The sequence below is a fragment of the Plectropomus leopardus genome, chromosome 18 (assembly GCF_008729295.1).
Source record: "Plectropomus leopardus isolate mb chromosome 18, YSFRI_Pleo_2.0, whole genome shotgun sequence".
Taxonomy (NCBI): Eukaryota; Metazoa; Chordata; class Actinopteri; order Perciformes; family Serranidae; genus Plectropomus; species Plectropomus leopardus.
Window position 1 is genome coordinate 26,467,855 of NC_056480.1, and position 21,388 is coordinate 26,489,242.

General features: G+C 40.2%; 1 protein-coding gene across 5 annotated transcripts in view; it reads left to right on the top strand.

Annotated features, from left to right (window-relative positions):
• zgc:91944 (uncharacterized protein LOC436941 homolog) overlaps nt 1–21,129 on the top strand; it is a 22,923-nt gene extending 1,794 nt beyond the window's left edge. The window contains exons 2-11 of one of the 5 annotated variants that reach the window (XM_042506238.1): nt 232–343; nt 1,612–2,038; nt 2,339–2,424; nt 6,406–6,516; nt 8,496–8,708; nt 11,703–11,859; nt 13,797–13,879; nt 15,286–15,381; nt 16,184–16,302; nt 19,029–21,129. In XM_042506238.1, coding sequence (XP_042362172.1) covers nt 262–343; nt 1,612–2,038; nt 2,339–2,424; nt 6,406–6,516; nt 8,496–8,708; nt 11,703–11,859; nt 13,797–13,879; nt 15,286–15,381; nt 16,184–16,302; nt 19,029–19,175 — 1,521 coding nt within the window. In that variant the 5' untranslated portion in view covers nt 232–261 and the 3' untranslated portion in view covers nt 19,176–21,129. The remainder of the gene's footprint in view (nt 1–231; nt 344–1,611; nt 2,039–2,338; nt 2,425–6,405; nt 6,517–8,495; nt 8,709–11,702; nt 11,860–13,796; nt 13,880–15,285; nt 15,382–16,183; nt 16,303–19,028) is intronic. The other 4 variants (XM_042506239.1, XM_042506241.1, XM_042506242.1 and 1 more) reach the window with 4 other exon arrangements.
• Nucleotides 21,130–21,388: the final 259 nt, after the last annotated feature.

Here is a 21,388-nt window from a genome sequence, read left to right on the forward strand (position 1 = left end):
CTTCCGCTTTGTGCCTGGCTCGCGCTGGCTAACTTAACACAACAAGGCAGCGCGAGCAGCTATCGGTGGGAGGCAGCTGGTGCTCGGGGGGGGAACCAACCAGAGTTGACTGCGTTAGCTTAGCCAACACAGCCCGCTAGCGAGTCATCTGCTGTTATATGTTTGCCAGCATGCTAGTGAAGGTAGTTTAGCCACCACACACTGCAGCAAGTGTCCTGTGTGACTCTGTAGAGGTCCAGCCGAGCTGAACTCCACGGAGCCATGCGACAGTGGTGTGTCCCCGCCGCGACCCCTCGCACTGAACCGCTCCCGGGGCGCCTGTCTGTGTCGCCCCCTCCTTCAGGTAAGATAACCTCCGCGATGGGACACCGTTTAACTTACTTTATTAAGCGAAAGACAGTCTGCTGCTTAATTCTGGATGTTTTAGTTTTGCACAGAAAGAACCAAGAATGTGATCAAATTGGCACAGTTTGTGCAGCTGTAATAGGTGCCAGTCTGTCCCGTAAACACAACATTTAAAACCGAATTCTTTGTATTTGGCAAGACAACTTTGTCCTTCTTGTAAACAAACATACATACAAGACCAAACTGGGCTTGACACATCTTAGAAATGTTTGAGTGAGTTCTTCTGGTAAATTCGGCTTACATCCGATTTAGCAAGATAAACTTTTTAAAGGCACTTGGCTCTTTTTGTTGGAGCTTAACATTGTGTGTTTTGGTGAAAGTAATGTTATTTTGAAAATCATACCTATACCGAATTGAAGAGTGAGTACATCAGATTGCTAACATGTACAAAGTTATATTGTCCCAGATGTCTTCCTTTTTAATTATGCAAGGTCATGTTAAATAGTTAGATTTTTTAAAGGAGTTCAATGTGATTTTCACACTGTAGTCTGTACATTTAACAGAGAATGCTAAAGCAAGGCGGCCTATGAGCCTGTGCATGACAGGCAGGCACAGGACATGACAGGATAGATGTGACTAGGCTGAGCGGACCTGATGTTAGGTTATGTATGCCAGGGTGATCTTCCTTTAATTCCACCCTGGACAAATGGAGCAAGGTTAGCCCCAAGTGTCTGTGCCAAGTGTTTGAAAGGGTGCCAAATTTTTCAATGACCCAAGGGTTCTTCAGAGGAGAATGCAGTCTGGGTTTTTTAAGTTCACTTTTTTTTAACCAGTCTTGCTCAAAGTTCTTGGTATTAGCATAACTAAAATGAATTTTGGCAGATTTGCATGAGATAAATGAACCCCCCAAAAAAGAAAGTGTAGTGTTTGAATTCAGCTTTGACTGTCTGTTTTTATTTGGGTTTCTTCATCTATTAATACTTCTTTCATCATTTATCAGTTTGTCTTCAGGTTCTGAGAAAGTTTGCGACATATTATCTAAATTAAGATCTATTAAACGTAGAGATAAATATAGCAGTATACGTGTTGGTAACATTTTGTGAAGTTTTGGGGTGCTGTTGATCTGGTGAGAAATCAACCTGTGCATGCTGAGCTTTGGTGTATTAATACAGTTGGTTCATATTCATTTACAATCTTGTGTTTCCTTCATAATGCCACTCTCAAATTCCACCTGATCAAGCTTGCACCTCCACATTGTGTTTGCAGATGCCAGGATGGAGTGCTGTGAGGTAGAGCCGCGCTACACTATCGAACAGATCGACCTCCTGCAGCGCCTGCGTCTCTCCGGCATGACTAAACCTCAAATCATCCACGCTCTGGAGTCCCTGGAGAGGCTGGACCCGGACCACCGCCCGTCGCACTGTGACTCCCAGCCCGCCCCGTCCAACAACGCTCCCACCACAGCCGCCCCGGCCCCGTCCTCATCTTCATCCTCCTCCTCCTCGCTCTCCCTAGCCTCCGCCACCACGCAGACCTCCGGCCTGGACGGCGCCGCTCTGTCCCCCAGCAACAGCTATGAGGCCTCTCCCCCACCCCTCTACCCTCCCAGCGTGGCAGTGCAGCGGTCATTCAGCTACGACATGATGGGCGAGGAGGAGTGGGACCTGGAGGAAAAGGTGGAGGAGTACATGAGGTGAGCGGGGAGGGAAGAGGACAGGGTGAGCTTAGTGTTATCAGAGAGCTGGGTGAAGCGAGAGCAGAAGAATGGTAGAGACAAAGAGAGACTATTATAACATCAGATAATGACAGCTAGCGTCCCCTGAGGTGCAGGCTTATTCTTTAGAATTTTACTGGAGTTTAATTCAGGTCGGGTGTTCAGGGATGGCTGAAAAAAGAGAGGCAGCAGTGAATAAGGTTAGTCAGAGCAAAGGCTGCTGTTTTAACCACAGTGTAATGGTTGTAATGCCTCGATGGCGCTTTTTTGTCTTTACAGGAGAGACAGCAACCTGGTGAAAGAAGAGATCAAAACGTTCCTCAACAATCGCAGGATCTCTCAGGCCATCGTAGGCCAAGTTACAGGTACTCAGCTCACTCTGTGAAGTTCTTAAAACTTATTAACCCTTTTAAAGCCTGAGCAAATTGTTTTTAATCCTTGCTAAAACATAGGGAGAAGGCAACAAGTAACCTGTAGTTACTTGTTGGAATCAAATTGGTTTGATTTCTTGCTAAAACATGGGGAGAGGGCAGTAAAAATCTTATTAAGACATGGACCAAAGCTGAAAATACGTTTATAAAAAAAACCCAAACAAACAAGTAATGACCCTAAAAAAGTGCTGAAAAATAAAAAAGTAAAATTTGTTCTGTAACATAATCTCAAATATATAATATATATAATAATTATAAATGTAGTTTTCAGGTTATTCGAACTAGTTTTTCTTAAAAATTCAACCCTTTGAAAAATAAAATAAAATAAAATTCAGGTCTTTACTTTGTCACCTTTTACTAATTTCTTGCAATTTATGGGACATTTCTTTTAAAGTTGCTCGCTGCCTTTTCCTGCCTTGTTTTTGAAAGTAATAGGCGCCTGAATGCAGCACAAGAAAACTGATGTTGATCCACGTCTCAAAGTGTAAACAAAACATGGCCTAAAAATTAGCCAAAAAAGTAACAGGAAAATTATCTGAGCAAAAAAAATGTCCAGAACTGACAAGAACATTTAGAGTATTTTTTTAATATGTTTTTTTTTTGCACACATAATTTTAAATATAACATAATTCTAAATATACTTTTCTGGCCATTTTTTTTCTTTTTTTGTGGGGATAATTTTCTAATAATCGTTCCCTGTATCTTAAAGTGATTTTATCGGTCATTTCATTGTCACCTCTCACTATTTTTTTTTTACAATTTGTGGGACATTTCTTGCCATGCTGGTCATTGCCTTCTTCCCCCATGTTTTAAAAAAGAAATCAGACGAAGTTGCTCACTTATTAACGGTCAAATAGCTTGTGAAAGCCGTTTGAATGTAGCAAAAGAAAACAGATGCTGAACCAGGTTTCAAAGGAATAAACAGCCACAAGGATACCTGTCAAATGTTATAAAAAAGTGCTGAAATGAAGGGGAGGGAATCTTTGACAATATCATGATTGATCTGAATGAGATTCTTGATTCAATAAGTAGCAAAGAGGGAAACTATTTTCAGGATTTTACTCCAGTGCACTGTGTACCAAAACATTCACTCATCTTTTTAATCCACTAAATTGCAATTTGAAACTTTACTGGCTGTTAATTTAACTGTTAATGATGAAGGTCACCATCTGACTGAACACAAGAAAAGTGTGTGATATAGGCAGTGTCATTTAATGATATTAACTGCAGTGTTTTAGACACATTTTAAAGTTCTCTGCACATATAAAAAAGTGAAATAAAAGTGAAATTTACTGACCGTCAACAGTGAATGTCCAAATGCTTGGTGGTTGGTGGTTCATTCTGACCACCAGCCCAAAGCATTGGTACTAAGTGACCTGGGAATAGATCAATAATCGTTATCTGGAATCATATACTGCACCTTGAAGTTATTAAATTTTGCAAGAATCAATTTCTGTCGATTGTAAATTGATTCAAAATCAAAGAAAATAAAGCACCTTTTAGAAATTGCACGAAAGGGCCACTATAAAGTCCCTTCTTTGGGCTGCCTTCACTTTTTTTCACAATACCAAGAGAGCGGCATCGTGACACTCCAGTGTGTGATTGTAGACGGTATACTAACATCCTGAATAAAAAGAGGAATGACGTTTAACACCAAAAACAGCGTCTGCCTGTAGTTTGACGTATAAAATATGTATCTGCAACCCTTTCTTAACAATAACAACGGCAAATGTCGAAAACAATTTCTGACCTTTTCTGTTACACGGTGACTGATTTCGTCCTCTGCTTGGAGTGTAAAGAGCTCACAAATCTAATTTTTTCCAATTTACAAACTTTTATGGCTGCTGTACTTCCTCTTTCATTCAGTCACTAACTGCTGCTAGCTGCTTTTAAAACTCCCGCGGTGGGTTGCATACATAGCAGGTGTTCAAAACGTCACACTCATAGTCACATCCTGTCAGCTGCACCTTTTACACTGACGCCCTTTTGAAGCTGTCTTGACCTCAGTTGCCAGCCTAAAAGCGAGACAACTCTGTCTCCCCTCATATTCAGAACAGTGAGGTAGCATGACGACAAGATACTCCAGTCTTGAACAGGCAGCATAAAAGGGGCTAAAGTTTTTGTACAAAACAAGACATTTTAAATTGAAGACTACAACTAGAGATACAGCTCTAACTTCAGGGAGGAACTCCTAAGGCCTTGGGCCAGCAAATACAGAGGACCGAGAAATGCAGAGCTTAAAGGAATACTTGTCTTGCAATAATAACATTTGTATATAAGTTACTCACCACATGCCTCCTTAAATACATGAAGAAAACTTCCAAAAAGAATCCAAAAAGGTGATAATTCTTAATGAATTGAATTAAACAGCAAAACAATATCACTCAACAATTCATGCAGTGTGATGCGAGCCTTAATTATCCAGCCGTATGCTCAGTACATTTTTACTAAAACATTATGTTTTAAAACACGTTAGTACAAGCTGTCCCATGCACAGCTGTGTAGCGTGAGTGAGCTCATGCATGCATTTGGATTCTGCTCAAGCTAAACTCAAACACATGCGTGCTCCGGCACGCTCATGGCGTGTTACTGACTGGATAAATCAAACTTGAATTATACTGCACGAGTTGTGTTAGAATTTGTAAACAGGGGTTTGGTATATTTTTGCTGTTTTTAAATGTTGTCCCATGAAGAATGTTGCGCTTTCTTAGTCTCCATTCACTGCGGCGTTTTCCTCACAAATTCAAGGTTAGGGGCGGGTGATACATCGAAGATGTACTCGAGGTATTGCTTCTTTTTCCAGGTGCAGTATATAAAATGACCTTATTGCAAACATCAAGCATAAATTGTCACATCATTTTTATAAGCCACCAGCATTTTGGTTCACTTGCTTTCTTCTGGGGCTCTTTGCCTCTCACACACAAAACAGAGCTTTTGATGGGCTCCAGACTGTGACTATTTAGTCACATTTTGCTACCGTAGAGCACCACTGCGATTTGCAATCACCATTAATATATGAACTGGAGAGCTGTTAGTTTGTTTCCAGCTTACAGAGAATAAATCATCATGTTAAATGGCACTATGGTGACATTCCAACTTAATGCTTTTAAAATAAATTTATTAAATGGTATGATAACAGTAGTGCATTCAAGTTCTTTAATTAACTGTGTTGTAACTGCAGTTCATTCAGTAATTTTGTCTTTTAGTTGTCAACGGCAATGACATGTTCAATGACATTTAAAAATATCAAGACATATATTGTGTATTGTGATATAGCCTTAAAATGTTGCAATATTATTTTAAAGCCATATTGCCCAGCCTTAATTCAAGATGACAGTAATTGATACACAAGTGGTCGTTTTGCAGGTGATCTAATCCTTTAAATATAATAGGAATAGTTGGAATGAATGAATTATTTGATTTTAGTGTCATGCCACCTAGTGGCCCATCTCACATCGGATTATAGGACCCCTTAACAACAAAAAGAACAATAATCCACAGTACACATTTAATTACATGAAAATAACTTCCAGTGTTGCTGGTCAAACATATAATTACAGCTCAACAAAAAAAAATCAAAAAATCCTCGTCATGTCCCAAGCTTGGAGAACAGTGCAATAGATTGGTTGGTCCTATCACTACATTAAAGAAGGGTTTCTGGCATCCACAGCCAGGGCTCCATCTCTAAGCAATAAATGCTGAACTTCACAAGTAGCTGCATGTTCACAAAATATTGCACCACATCACATGTTCTTGATTAAAGTATTGATACTGGGGTGACTTCATTAGCTTAACAGGAGTATTTCAGAGCTGGCACGCAGCCGATCTCAGCCCTACAGAAGCTACCGGTGCACCATGAAGTAAATCAATGTCGTTAATGTGTTAAGATAACATGCTTTTTCTTGGTGCTCGCAGGCATCAGCCAAAGCTACATCTCCCAGTGGCTGCTGCAGCAGGGCCTGGAGATGAGCGACTCCAAACGCAGAGCTTTCTACCGCTGGTACCTGCTGGAGAGGAATAACCCAGGTGAGGCGCAGGGCAGGGTGAGGGCGGCGGGGGTCAGACAGGACATATAAAGATCCAGATCGAGTGTAGAGTTTGACTGTTAAAGAGCAGAGGAGTGGGATAATAGATCATTACAGGGATGATGGATGTTAGGTACAGGATGAGTGATTATGAGAAAGTGCAGATCAGCGCCTCAAGGTTGAGTGTCAGGGTAATGATAATAGATTAGATAATGTGGGAAGGAAGGCTTGAATGAAAAAGGGATTTTTTTTGTGTTATGTGAATGTGAACCACTGCTTGCTACCCCCCCTCCATCCATCCCCCTGCATGGTACACACACCTCTAATTCCTCCCGCTAACTCTGTCCTGGTCCTTGAGGTCACGGAAGGACACAAGACAAATCTATAATTTCAGAGGAAAGACAAATGATAAAGGTAGTCCTGTCACAGGAGATGCTAATCAATAATATTAAGGCTTCTGGTTTGGAAATGAAACTTTAGCGGGTGAATGCGGTTTGTCTGTACAGGCTAGAGTAACAGCTTAGGTAGGTGTTGACCTCTCCATGTCCTCGAATATACAGATAGAGATACTTGAAAAAATTGTATTGCTTTAAAGGCTACAACATACTGTACAAGCAACAATGCTCAGAGATTTTATTAGTTTGGGGTCAGACAGCATGCATTCACTGTAAATCATGTTGGAAAGTCACATTTTTGTGTCTCTATGCCAGCTGCTGCCGAAGTTGGAGGTGTTATGTTTTCGAGTTGTCCATCGGTCTCATTCTCGTGAACACAATATTTCAAAATTGCCTTGAGGGAATGTCTTCAAATATGGCACAAGCATCCCCTGGGATTCAAGGATGAGCTGATTAGATTTTGGTGGTCAAAGGTCAAGGTCTCTGTGACTTTGTCTGTCACATTCTTGTGACACAATATCTCAAGAACGCCTTGGAAGTATTTTTTCAAATTCAGTACAAAAGTTAACTTGGACTCAGTGATGAGTTGATTAGATGTTGGTGGTCAAAGGTTAAGGTTATTGTGACCTTGCATCTGTCTCATTCTTGTGAATGCAATATCTCAAAAACGCCATGAGGGACTCTTTAAAAAAATTTGCACAAACATCCACTTTGACTGAAGACTAAGCAAAGAAGACTTTGGTCAAGGTCAGTGTGACTTTACAGAACATGTTTTTGGCCATAATTTAAGATTTCCACAAATGTCTTTTAGGATATAATGATGATGGAGTTTGAAGATTTATGTCCAAAAGGTCAAAGGTCATCTTCACTGTGACATCAAAATGTCCTGAAAAAACATTTTTCTGGCTAATACCGAACATAGACATTTGGTTGGATACTGAATTGGTGACACTTATCTTGGGTGTCCACCTTGATCTTCTGATGCTGCCGGGGTAAAGAGGTGTGTACACCATCCATGTTTTCACAGACATGGATGGAAACTGTAAGAGAAACTTGACTGTTGCGTGGCATAAACTGCGAGGTGATAATTCTAGTTACCATCAGTTCTAAGGAATAAAAGCCACCAACGGACCATCTGCTGACCCTGCTGTTTCCCTTCATCTGAATCCTTTATATCCCTCCCCCTCCCCTCCAAGCTTTGCCTTAGCTCCTGTGTAGTTCTCAGCCCTGATGCTGGAGGTACTCTGGTGCTGGTTTTCATTCCTACATGGCTAACAAACTGGTTATTCACAGTGATACTAACAATAACTAATTTTCTCAGCGGCCACAATGCTTTGCTTCCAATAAAGGCTCCTATTGACCTGCCCAACATGATTGTTAGTCAATTCGACTTGTAATTGGCAGATACATTATAAAGCAGGCATTTGTTTCTAAATTTATCACATAAACTTCCCAGGCAGGTCTACAGGAGTGTGTCAGTTAACCCAATTAACTCTCAATTTCCAATGACATGAACCTAAACTGGTGTCCATAATCTGATCCCTGGCTGTGGCCTGCCTGACCGTTGGTTTTGTCCCGACTGAAGGGCTGAGGTGGAGTGAAAGCCAGCACAGCGTGAGCCCCATGCCCAGGGCCAGGGGAGGGGACAGAGACGTGACGGTAGCTGGGGCAAGCGGCAGCCTCCCCAACCCCAACACCAACCTCAACCCCAACCCAGTGTGGAGCAGGCAGAGAGAGCTGCTGATGCACTTGCTGCCCTGGTACACTGCTGCTGCCGCGGCCGCCCAGGCCCAGCCAGGTAACCGCGCCCTCCCGCTCCCCGGCCTCAGCTGACTGCCACAGGAGATGTCCGCACATCAGCTGACCTGCATGCCATTTACCCCGTAGCTTCTCTGTCAACTCGGGGCGCATTTCAACAGTCTGAGGAGAGATAAACTAAAATAATGTAACCCAAATGCTAGAAATGAAGCGGCTCCATTCTATTCAAATCCTCTTGACTTTGCCGTAGTGGCAGGTTGTCTGTCGCAGCAGCTGTGTGAGTTCAGATCTGGCTGAGTTTGAGTGTAACGTAGGGGTAGTGCCTTAATAAAAACACCTGCAGCATGTGCTGGCACTGCATTTATTTTCCTCATAAAAAGTCCTTTGAAGGTATTTGGCATTTCATGATACCAGAAATGTAGTAGTCAATATCATAATAAACCCATGGTCTTAAGCACTCCATATTTGACTCTTAAGGAGTGTTTGGCGCATTTTCCGTGCTTTTCATTCTTTGATAATTATGTCTGTGTTCATGCATATGGCATACATTTAGGAAAGATTGTATTTTTGTTAAATCTTGGACTTTATAGCTCAGCTACTACAACAAGACTAAAATTCACTGTGGAAACAAAATTGTTACATTCATACTGTTAAGTGCATAAAAATGCTCCACTGAAACCCATTCAAACTACAGTTTTTTATTCCACAGCCATCAAAGCATAAAAACATGCATTGTATTATTTCTGGGTATCATTCTGGGCCTGTTATTTTTACAGTGTTCTGTGTGATGATGTTATTTTTAACCATATTTGGCATATGGAGAAAAAACATGCCATTTCCACCAGGTGCACTGTCACAATCAATGTTGCTGCAAATCATTGACGTATCTCAGGCTGTGATCATTTAAAGGGTTAAAATTTTGAAAATTAATGAATATTTCATATTTATAATTAGGACTTTTGTTGGTTACAAAACTAACTCAATGAAAGCAGAAAATAATATTAAAGTATAATATTTTTAAATGGTTGATTTTGAAAAGTGCATTTTTTGTGTGCAGAGCAATACGAGTGTGTGAAATATTAATGAGGGCCCTAAGGGTTAAAGATATTTAATTCAGTTAATTTTATTTTTCATGCCAGATGATCTGTCTCAAACCCAAAATGCTTGTCCATACAGGTTTACAAAATGTTTGTGCTCGAGAGAAAAAAAAGGCCTACAGAATATAAACATATTGTCTTCCATTGTTGTTGTTCAGCCTTTGCACATGTAAGATGGGATGGTTGGTATTTATGGTTTGTCCCGCCTCTTCTCCACTGTGATTGGATGGCTGGCTAAAAAGTGACAGTGACAGGCACAGGTCAAAAATGTAAAAGAAAGTATTCATGCCAAATGCCAAATTCTTCATTTGGCATTCAGCGGCAGACTAGAACACTTGAAGGTCTATATGCTTACCCGTCAGGTCCAGAAGAATTGCATCCCCGCTGCCTGTCATACTGGAGAAAAACAAACACCATCACATTTTTAGAATTTGGCATCGACTTAGTAGTGAAGCTTAGAAACTTATTATCTCATAATGTGCAAATGTTGATTTACTCATAAACCAAAATGAATTCATCATTTATTATTGCTTCATTCGTCTATCCACTCACAGGGGTCCACATTGCATTCATTTAATTAATTATATCATTAGGAATTATGATATAATGCTGGGAAGTAATGAAGGAAGTGTGATGTAATAATAAATCATGTCAGGACATATCTTTCCTGCTGGTTTACCATCATACTGCACAGTATGACTGTGAAACAGCTATTAAATTGCATTCTATGTGATAAGGCGTATACCCTGCAGAAGTCCTGATGCAAGTTAGCTGCAATGTAGAGTTAAGATATTACTTAAATTGTCAGTCCTCGTTACCATGGCAATGTTTGAATATCCACAGGAACATTTTCTTTGATATCTACACTGGGATGATGGCAGACTACAACTGTACACATTTATGCTGAACAGACATGAACACATTGTATTGAATTGCACAGTTACTGTTATTGAATAGACAATGATGATTGATGTGATGACGATGATGAAGTGTGTTTTATGCTGCATTCACTGGAGATGGGAATTGTTGCCGGCACCACCTGGTTGCGTCTGTTTTTCGGCAGATGCACAGATTACAGATTCTTATGAAGGTTTTTATTTATCCTAATGTCCATCCCTACCTCATAAATGGCATCAAAGTAAAACAGAAGTGATCATAAAATGATTGTTTTTTTATTTAGTAAACAGTCTGTTGTAGGTGTTAACAGACCTTAATTGGTGTTAAATTGACTTCAATTAATCTTTTAAAAATGCTCTGACATGGGAAGTAGAATTGTGTATATATATATATATTTATATATATAAGAGAGAGAGAGAGAGATGTCTGTCTGTCTTTTTTTGTTCAATATCAAAAAATGTATTTTCCTACACTCGTCATGATGGGAAATCCGAACTGTGGAATTGCAGAGCGATCACATGCAGAGCGAGAAACACAAAATTACTCAGAAAACCAGCCAGAAATGCCACATAGTTCCTGCTCCTGTTGGTGAACCAAATCATACCTTTATGATAATATAATATGCTCATTGTATTCCATGTGCTCCACTCTAAAAAGGGTTGTTTTATATCACTGGACAAAAAAGTCATAATTTATGTTACAATAAACATATGGAGAAAATGAAATTTTGGTTATGACAAAATAGGTCTACTTCTTAACTCTGACTCACATAAAAAAAAAGACAGTCCTAACTAGTCCTAAATCTACCTTGCCTTGATATATTGCCTTGATACTGAACTGAATGGGGCACAGGATGAAAAGTCCTTTAAATTCTGCCAACTCAGTTAGCTCATATTGTAAGTTGAAATGTTATAACTAAACACTGAGGTGAGATGTGGGTGATGTCCCTGTGGTGCAACACACAGCTGCAGTTTGAACACAGTCACTGTCTTTGTTTCCATAGATCTTAACAGTTCTGTTTTATGTGCTCTGTGCTTCAGGGGCTACCTTATCGATGCGCTCTCTGGTGAAGGAGGAGCCTGATTGGAGGACAGGGATCATGGCAGGCGACAGAGCAGGGATGGTGGGCGGGCCTCTGAGGCTGCGCAGAGGAAGCAGGTTCACCTGGAGGAAGGAGTGCCAATCGATCATGGAGAGGTGAGCGAGTCTAAGTGCTGCAGGGCCAGAGTGAAAAATCCACAAACATACTTCATTTTTTCATTATGACTTCAGCTCTTTATTTGACTCAGTGTAAAAAAAAAAGGAGACAAGTACTGTATGATTTGCATTCAAGTCACGATGTCTTAAGTATATTGTCAGTTGTGAAGGAGAAAATACTCAAGATTTAAGCCCTCATTAAACTGACTTCTTTCATTGTAGCATCATCAATGATGACAAGCAGCTTTTATTATACACAAACCTAACTTGGGCTATTAGCAATTATTTTCATTATTGATTAAAGTTATTTTTTTCCTAACTAATCAAATAATTGTTGATCTATAAAATGTCAGAGAAAAAAAAATCAGTTTGTTCTGTCTGAGCAAGGGTCTGAAACCCAAAGATAGTCAGCTTGGAAACACATTACACCAGATTCACATTGGACATGGAAGCAGTGCGTGACGGCAACCTCACTGAACTGCAGCTTGTTTCATGCCCGTGGTGTTCACATTGACAGCTTTGTGGCTGCTACACTTCTGCAGGGCTGCCTGCTGCTATGACTTCTTTATTTCCACATTTATATGCACAACTTTCACTCACACAATTTATGAAATTGTGCAAGCTCCTGTGTTGTCGACAACACTGTGCTGCAAATATTTCAAAATAAAATGCCTTGTGTCAACAACTGATGGGATTCTGTCAACAGAGATGTTGTCACAGGACTTTTATTTTGAAACAGAGGCAAGGAAGCTTGAGTAAAACATCCCTCATCTCTGTGGCAGAGAGACTTTTAAACTGCAGGAAAAGGTGGTATAGAATCTAATCCGATTTCCAAACATCATTTTCACCGTTTTTTCTAGATGTGTCACAGCTGACAAGCAACTGAGACGCACCTGACAAGCGCTGCTCATGCAGGAAGTGTGGATGCTGAATTTAAAAAAAAAAAACCCAGCAGGTTTGGCAACGCTCACACCCTGTCCAGTGTGAATCTGTCGTTCGATAAAGAAAAGCAGAAAAGCTTGAACCAGTGCATGTGTGGTAGTTTAACTTTAAAAGGGCTCGGGTCGGGTACCCACACTCAGTTAGAACAGTGAGGCGCTCTTTCTTATGTGTATTGCGTCTCTGCCTCTCTGTAAAACACTTGTTCTGGCCAAAAGATGCAGAGAAAGAGCAGTAGGCATTCCTCTCCAGTCCTACCCGCTGCGTGAAATTGATTTGTCTATTACATGGTAGCTGTAAGTATAGTGTGCAGCGTGGGCACTCACAGTAATAAGACCACAGCGGCCCTCAGACTACACTCACCAGCAGTGGCCCCGGATTACGCAATTCTGCTGCAGTGCTGATCTTTATGAGCTAGTTTAGACCCAAGGACGATACAGTAGAGGTGAAGATGGTGTGTGTGTGTGTGTGTGTGTGCGTGCGTGCATGCGTGTGTGTGTGTCTGAGACAGAGTGGACAGGATAGGGCACCTCAGAGGGTGAGAGGAACAGAGGGCTGAGAGAAATTGATCTCTGTGTGTTTTGTAATGTGAGATAATGATTCAGTTTCAGCCTTAGAGAGATATAAAGACTCCAGGCATAAGTGAGGGGAAAAAAAGGTTACTTTGATCTTTACCTAAATATATAGAAGTTACTGTTTTACCAGACAATCATATGTCTAGGCTCAGGAAAAGATTTACCAATGCAATGCTTGAAATGCAGAAATTAATCCACTTAATGTATCCATGAATCTGTTCCGACCTCTCCTGTAGCTTTTCACTGTATAAATATGGTCCTTACTCTCCAGTGGTTCAATACAAAGACTAAAAGTAGATGAGGTGTAAAATGAGGGCGTAGCGAGAGTGCTGCTCAGACTGGTGCCATCTTCTAATAAATGTGCAGTCTGTGATGCAACATGATTTAACTGTTTCCAATACTGTGGATGTTTGTCTCCTACAGCTTCTTCATGGAGAACCAGTACCCAGATGAAGCAAAGCGGGAGGAGATCGCCAACGCCTGCAACTCTGTCATTCAGAAACCAGGTACTAACAGACAACGTTAGAGTATGGAGGCCTGATCAGGTCAGAAACATCCTCAGGCGGCTGATCAAGATGACTCTGATAAAGTCTTTTATTTAAAATGGCATTCTGCATACTTGATTTGAATTTGTTGAATAGATGTGATTAATTGTTTTTTTCATTGACAGGTAAACTGTTTTGATAATTCATTTTAGTCACTAGGCAAGTTTCCGTTTACCCTCAAATTATGAAAATTGAAATTGTGGATAGAAAATGCGCCTAATGAAAACATGTCAATTTAGAAAAAACTCCATTGCATAACCATTTATCTCAAAAAAAGTTTTGTACTTGCATCGGGTGGTATTTCAGGTGATTCAAAAAAGTCATATTTTGCAAAACTGCAATAGAAACACTTTTTTGGCTTTTATTGGTGACATGATGCTCTGTGCTTGTCAGTAGGAAGTGGCTCCCTCATGAAGCAGCAGACGCTACAAGAGGCGCTAACTATAAGTGCTATAACTCTTTAAAAGTTGAGCAAATCATCTGAAAGTTTTGAATCCACAATTCCTCTGTGAAACTGTGGACTATCACCTCCCAGAAATCTCTCATACATGGCCACTCCCACATGTAAGGGGCTTGCCTTTCCATTATCGCTCGCATAACACGCCTACACTGCCTTCGATTGGAAATAATGACAGCTAGTTCGGTGGCTGCAATAAAAAATAAACCTGCTAATGTTTGCTGCTAACATCCATCACCATGCGTCTTGGAATGACATCGCCAGAGGAGAAGTCACATGACATCAATCAGTGGAAACGCAGTCATCTCGCAGTTGTGTTTTATCTACATTTTGAAAATATTGCTTTGTTATGCTCAAATCTGTAATGGAAACTCACCTAGTGTCAAACTTAGATTGTTATTTAGCCCGATAAGGTTGAGTTGTTTTGAGTAAGCAGATACAAGCCATCCCAGTTTGAATGTAAGGTGAAAATGTTATTTCCGTAAACATTAGCTTACATATTTGTCTTTCCAAAGTGCGGTGCCCCCGACTCACCAAGGGAGTTCACTTCTTTGTCATCTTTTAAACCCTTGATGACTTTGCATGCGTGATACAGTAATTTTGCATATCCTCGTTTTTAACAAGTTTTACAAGACCTTCTTATTGATTTAGTAGGGGTTAACATTTTATACATTTAATAGTTAAATTAACCTGTAAATGTTCAAACTTAGAATTTCTGCTGTCTTTCCATGATTGATTTATTTGACCTTTTAAAACTGCGTCAGGGGTTTGTATTTCATGTAATTAAATTTGTTATCCCAAATAATGTACAAGATAAAAGTAACCTGTTCCAGATGAGAAAGTGTCTCCACAGACATTTTGCCAGATTTGCTGGCACTTAAAGTGAGAGACTGTGTGTTTCATCACCTAGGCTGTAAGCTGTCTGAGTTTGAGCGTGTGACAGCGCTGAAGGTGTACAACTGGTTTGCCAACCGTCGGAAGGAGATGAAGAGAAGAGCGAACATAGGTGAGGAGCTGGTGACTTGCATATTATAGCTGTTTATTTATCTACAAGAAGTCAACTTTTCATGCTTTTGGAAAAAAGCTTGGTGACAGTTAAAACCCCATGGGATTTTAAATAGTAAAACCTGGGCAAATTGGTTTGATTTATTTCAAAAACATGGGAAAAAGTCAGTGAGCAACTTAACAACACATGGCCCAAAAATTAGCAAGAAAATGGTAAGAAGTTACAACAAATTACCTGAAAATAAGCACCAAATAAAGTGAAAAACAAGAAAATGACCATGGGAAAAAAGTGCAGAAATTAAAAATAAATCTGTGTGTTTTTTTCTGTAGCATAATTTTAAACAAATAATTATAATGATTAATGTCTTCTGGACATTTTTATGTATTTTTGTTCTAATTGTAATTTTTCACTTATTTCTTGCAATTTGTGGAACATTTCTTGCCAAATTGGTCACCGCCTTCCCTCCCCATGTTTTTGAGAGAGGTCAAACTAATTTGCTCAGGGTTCAAAGGGTTAAACAGCTTGTAAAAGGCATCTGAATGCAACACAAACCAGGTTTTAAAGGGTTAATTCACAGGAGCGCACCATATAGTCACATTTCACCTCTTGTTGTTTTGTTTATTTTAGTTTTGAATTTAGTTTTATTTTAGAAAAAAAAAAATCAGAAAGGTTTCCCGTGGACGGCAACAAGGTAGAATCACCGAAGGAAGCTTTTGGCTCTCGAGGCCACGTTTGTCTCTGGAAAATGTACATGTGCATTTATATTTGCTGTGTTTCCACCCTCTACATCTCACACAACCAGAAGCTGCCATTTTGGAAAGTCATGGAATTGAGGTGCCAAGTCCAAGCTGCCACTCAAACGGGGAGGAGGGAGAGATGCATGAGTTTGGCGATCAGGTTAATCATCGATTCTCAGAGCAGGTAAGTCAAAGTGGTGCCACTTAAGTAGCTGATAAAGGAAAAAGACAACGATTAGGACTATTAGGATAATTTTATGTGGAAAGTGTCTGCCACTATTGAGGACAAATAAAGAAATAGCAGCAGAAACAGACTGTCTCATGGCTTTCCACATCATGTAAAGCCAAGAGACAGCCTTTGTATTCTAACCTGCCACAGAAATGTGCGCATTGTGACTCTTTGGGTCACGCTAACTTTGCACTCGCCACCTCTGCTGTAGAGATTTTAGGAAACAAGGACTCGTGCAGAACAATCTCAGTGAGTAAACTATGCAATGCAGGAAATGACATAATCAGGATTTCTCTCTACAAAGGGGAAACTGTCAGCAAGTGGGGTTTGCAGCACATTTATGCATGCTGTTTGGTGTAAACTTACAAAAAGATTTAAATTGCTCAAATATATAAAGTTAGTTAAAGTGGAACTACTTAGCTATCTGCATCTAAGTGCTGAAGAGTTGGTTAACACCAGTAAATAGCTGCCACCATTAAGTTGGATGAGGACCAGGTAGCTTCATTACTACTTGAAGGAAAAGTTAAGCCTCTTTTTTTTCAATGGGTTAGCATTGCATTACAGTGTTTCCCATACTTTTATTCACTTGTGGCGGTCCGCCACATTATCAACAATGACTGTAACATACTGACATTTTCTTACTATTTGAAATGGGTAAAATCCTATTTCATTATAGAGCTGCGTGCAGCGCTATACTTCTCTCAGCTTACGGGGGAACTGTATATTTTCCTTTATGTTTTGTCCTTTGCTAATCACAAGCCTGCTACAGTGTTCAAAATAGTAACATTAAAAAATAATTTATTTCATTATTTGTTTATGAATCAGATACCAAAAAAGTCAAAAGCGGGTTGTTTTTCATACTTGAAAAAAAAACCCAAACAAAAAAAAAAAAAAAAAAAAAGAAAAAACAAAAATGGCCACAGGCTGAACTTGATTTTGATATTAATTTGTCTGATTTGTTGTGACCTGGAAGTTGCTCCTACAAGCTAGTTGCCAGCCCCCCTAGTTCCTCTCCGCCTCACTCGTGGCTTATATGAGAAAACGTGGATCGTGACGAGAGCGGCGGGGTCGACACCTTGTGCCCCAGAGCTTCACCATCAGGTCATGGATAGACAGTGTGCTTCATGACTTCACCGTCAGGAGGGGAGAAACCATGGCTGTGTTCGAAACAGCGTACTGCATACTGCAGTTGAACTCAGTATGCAGTATGCTCTACATACTACATACTACGTTCAACAGTAGTATGCAGTATAGCTGTTTAGTTCAATCTGTTTTGCAGTATGCTGACTCGGGCATGGCTGGTTTCCAGTTTTTGAAAGCGCAAGGAAACAATAGCAAAACCGTTACCATGTAGCATTCATTTAGGATTTGAAAGAGAGTAAACAAGTGATATATATAGACAACAGTGATGAAGGCTTACCTGTGAGATGAATAACACCTTTGTAATGACCGTAAGTGACCTGATGTACTGCTGTTACATTTGCATTACTGCCAAATTCCTTTTCCTTTCCCGTCCGATTTCTTGTTCATGTGAAAGCCCAAGCTGGTTTAGTGGTTAAAACTTATAATGTTGGGGCGGCCTCTAGTTCAGTGAGTAAAGCGTGCAGCGGTTTTTAGCAGTGGCCTAGGTTTGTTTCCGGCTTGCGGTCCTTTGCTGTGTATCATCCCCGTTTTCTCTCCCCCTTTCCTGTCACTCTCTAACTGCAATATAATAAAGGCATGAAAAGCCAAAAAAATAAGAAATAAATTCGCTCATGTCTCCTGCATAATTGTACTCTTACTAGCATACATACAAAAATATGATTTTGGCAAGGCCTAATTAATAGAGTGTAACACTATGGCAGGCCAAGGACCCCATCTGGTAGCTTAGGTCTGTCCAGCTGTGTGATGGCGGCGCTCGAGCCACTGGTGGCATGACAACAACGGTCGCGCTCTCCGCGCAGTGCATTGTAGGAAACAGTAGGCGAGGCAGACTGGTCCGATGCATACTGAGGATTTTTTCCGAATCTGTATGACATCCGGGTACTGCTGGCATACTGCGGATTTTGCTTTTGTTTGCATACTGCATACTACATTTTGACCAAATCAGTATGTACTGCTAGTGTAGTAGGCGGTTTGGAACACAGCCCGTGTGTCAGGTGAGAGGGAGACACCGTGCACCACAGAGCTTCAGCATTGTGTGAGAGAGAGCCCAGTGTGCCTCCGACTGCTTGCCAGTTTGTGACACTTTGTAGTTATATAGTTAAACAAAAACGATGGAACAGTTATCAGTACAACAATCTGTGTCCAGTGTTCTAAATTAGTCTGTTAAATTTGCACATCTGAAATGATAAGTGTCCTTTATTTATGGAAGATATTATAATTCACCTGCTCTGTGCTGCAGGGGGGCAGGTTCTACTCAGTCAATAAACCTGTTCATAACCTCTGCGTAAAATTATCATTCCTATCACTGTGTGTGTGTGACAGGCACAGCTGCAAGATCACAAAAACTCAAACGGCATTTGTCCTCTACAAAAGAAAAAAAACAGAATTTCCAAATATAATTAACGGATACTCAAATAGCCGAATATTTGGTTCCAGCCCTGTAAATCACACGTCTCTAAACAACTGGATATCGAGTCAAATCCAACTGTTTTTGTTTTGTTTGTTTTTTTACCACATCCATCCATACTTTTCCACAGGAAGAGACATCTTCCCACAGGATTGTTGACCAACAAGACCCCTCCTCATTGGCTACCACAGAAGTCGCAGCCCTGCCGAGCCCCACCCCTCAGGTCCTGGATCAGAAAGAGGAGGATTCAAAAAGGGAGACTGTGGATGAAGAGTGACCAAAGCTGGTGGAGTTTGGATCGTATTTGAATTTTAATCAGATGAAATAGGAAAAAAAGTGTTCTTCCTCCACCCACGTAGGGCCTGTGGGGTCGATGGCACCCAAAAATCAAAGGGAGAGGGGTGCTGGGGCTCGCTGAGGTGCCTCTGATGGTAAGGAGGCCACTGTATTTATCAACAGTAATCCTGCTTATATTAACGGCAATATACAGTATATATATCAATATATAGTGCATTCCAAGATGGTATTAAGAAGCCTAAATTCCTTAGAGGGAGAATTATGTAAAAGATACCTCGCCCATTTTAAGCTAAGCCTTTCTTGTTTTTTTGCCACATGCCTTCTTTTAGCCTTTTCACCGAGTGCTTGTTTGATGGACTGTGGTGCTGTGAGTGCTGAGCCTGCAGGTCAGGTGTGTTTAGGTGTGGGGATAAAGTACACAATCAAGGATCGAGTTTATGGTGATAGGAACACCCTCCGCTTGCTTGAATGTCTTTGACCCCATCTGGTTCACAAGACTTTAACCTCAATCAGTCGATTGATTCAATCAGTCGATCAATCAACGAGTGCTGTTGCCATCAAATTTGTAAAGCCCTGAGGGACAACTGGAATCTCAGGTAATCCCAAAAAAGGTGGATAAGGACAGTGAAGACTTGTCTTAACATCCGCTTTGGTTTCTTCATCTTGATTTTCCTCATCTTAACTGTTTAACCAAAACGGGATGTTATTTATACCTTTTGATATTAGCAAAACAAGCCTAAGACGATATATCATAGAATCTCTTTATCATCTGTCTTCTTTGTTATACTGAATGCTGCTGTTTGTTTTGGAGTTATATCCTCATTTCAAACTCTGTCTCAATCCTCAACTCAGCCAGTGAAGCTAGACGACACGCAGAAGTCTGCTCTGATTTTGTTTTTCTCTTGAACGTTGAAAAGAACGCTAAAACAAATGTGATCAAAAATGATGCGATAGCTTACACGCTACAAGCACCTTCTCTCCTATTGGAATAAGCTAAAGCTTAAGCTCCTGTAAGTTTGTATGACTGTAAAGCTGCACTTCAAAGTGAATATCACTCTAACTGTAAGAGGGAAGCGTATCAGACTACCTGCATTTGGGCCTAGACCTGTACATAACCCAGAGGATATACACGTCTATGGGTGCTTTCCTTTAAATAACATAAGCACTATATAGAAACTGTTATTTGTCACACTTGAAAAGCTTCCTTAAAGGAGCACTTCAACCACACAGTCACCATTTGTACAACAAAAACACCTCGTTTTACCTCAAACTTGCAAAGAAAATTTTGTTTTCTTACATGCCTCCATGGGGAACAGAGAATCCAAAAAAGGTCAACATTCTTCATGAACTGAATATATAGGGGTCCACATTTAACAACAGCAAAACTACATCAAAATGAAAGGTTTACGAACTGTCACACAACTCGTGCAGTATCATCTGAGTCTCATTCATCCAGTTGTATAAACAGTACTCCCCAGAAACCTGCATTTTACTAAAACATTAGGATTAAAACACTTCTGCTTACAAGTAGAACCCTGAGTTTGCCTGAGCAAGCTATTCACCCGTGCATGAGACTGTACTTGTGTACTGTACATGACATGTCTTGAATCTGAGGTTTTTTCTTACGCTTTTGGGTTGTCTGTCCATATATATATATGTCCATCCGTACAGACTTACTTCCCATTCTTGTGAATGCCTGAATGCCTCGAGGGAAGTTTTCCCATATGAAAATGGGAAAATAAAAAATAAACAAAATTGAAAACAAAAAAAACCTCAAAACAAAAAATTATAGTTATGCTTTAAAATATTTTTAAATATATAGTTATGATAATCATAAACATGTAGTTCTCTGGAAAATTTCCCCCAGCTTTCTTTTTTATGTTGTTGTTTTCCTTTTTCCCATAATTCTGAAACAAATCAAACAAATTTGCTCAATGTTCAAAGGTTTAAATACTTGTGAAGGTGTCTGAATGCATCATTGGAAAAGTGATGTTGATGCAAGATTCAAAGGGTTAAATGTGGACCCCGTTCACCTAAATTTATCATGAATATCCATGGCTGTTCACCGTGGAGGCTTTGTGAATTTAAAGTAATATACAGTGAGTAATTGATATACAAATTGTCATTTTGTGGGTGAAGTATTCCTTTAAACTCTGCATTATTTAGTCCCCTATATTTACTGGCCCAAGGCCG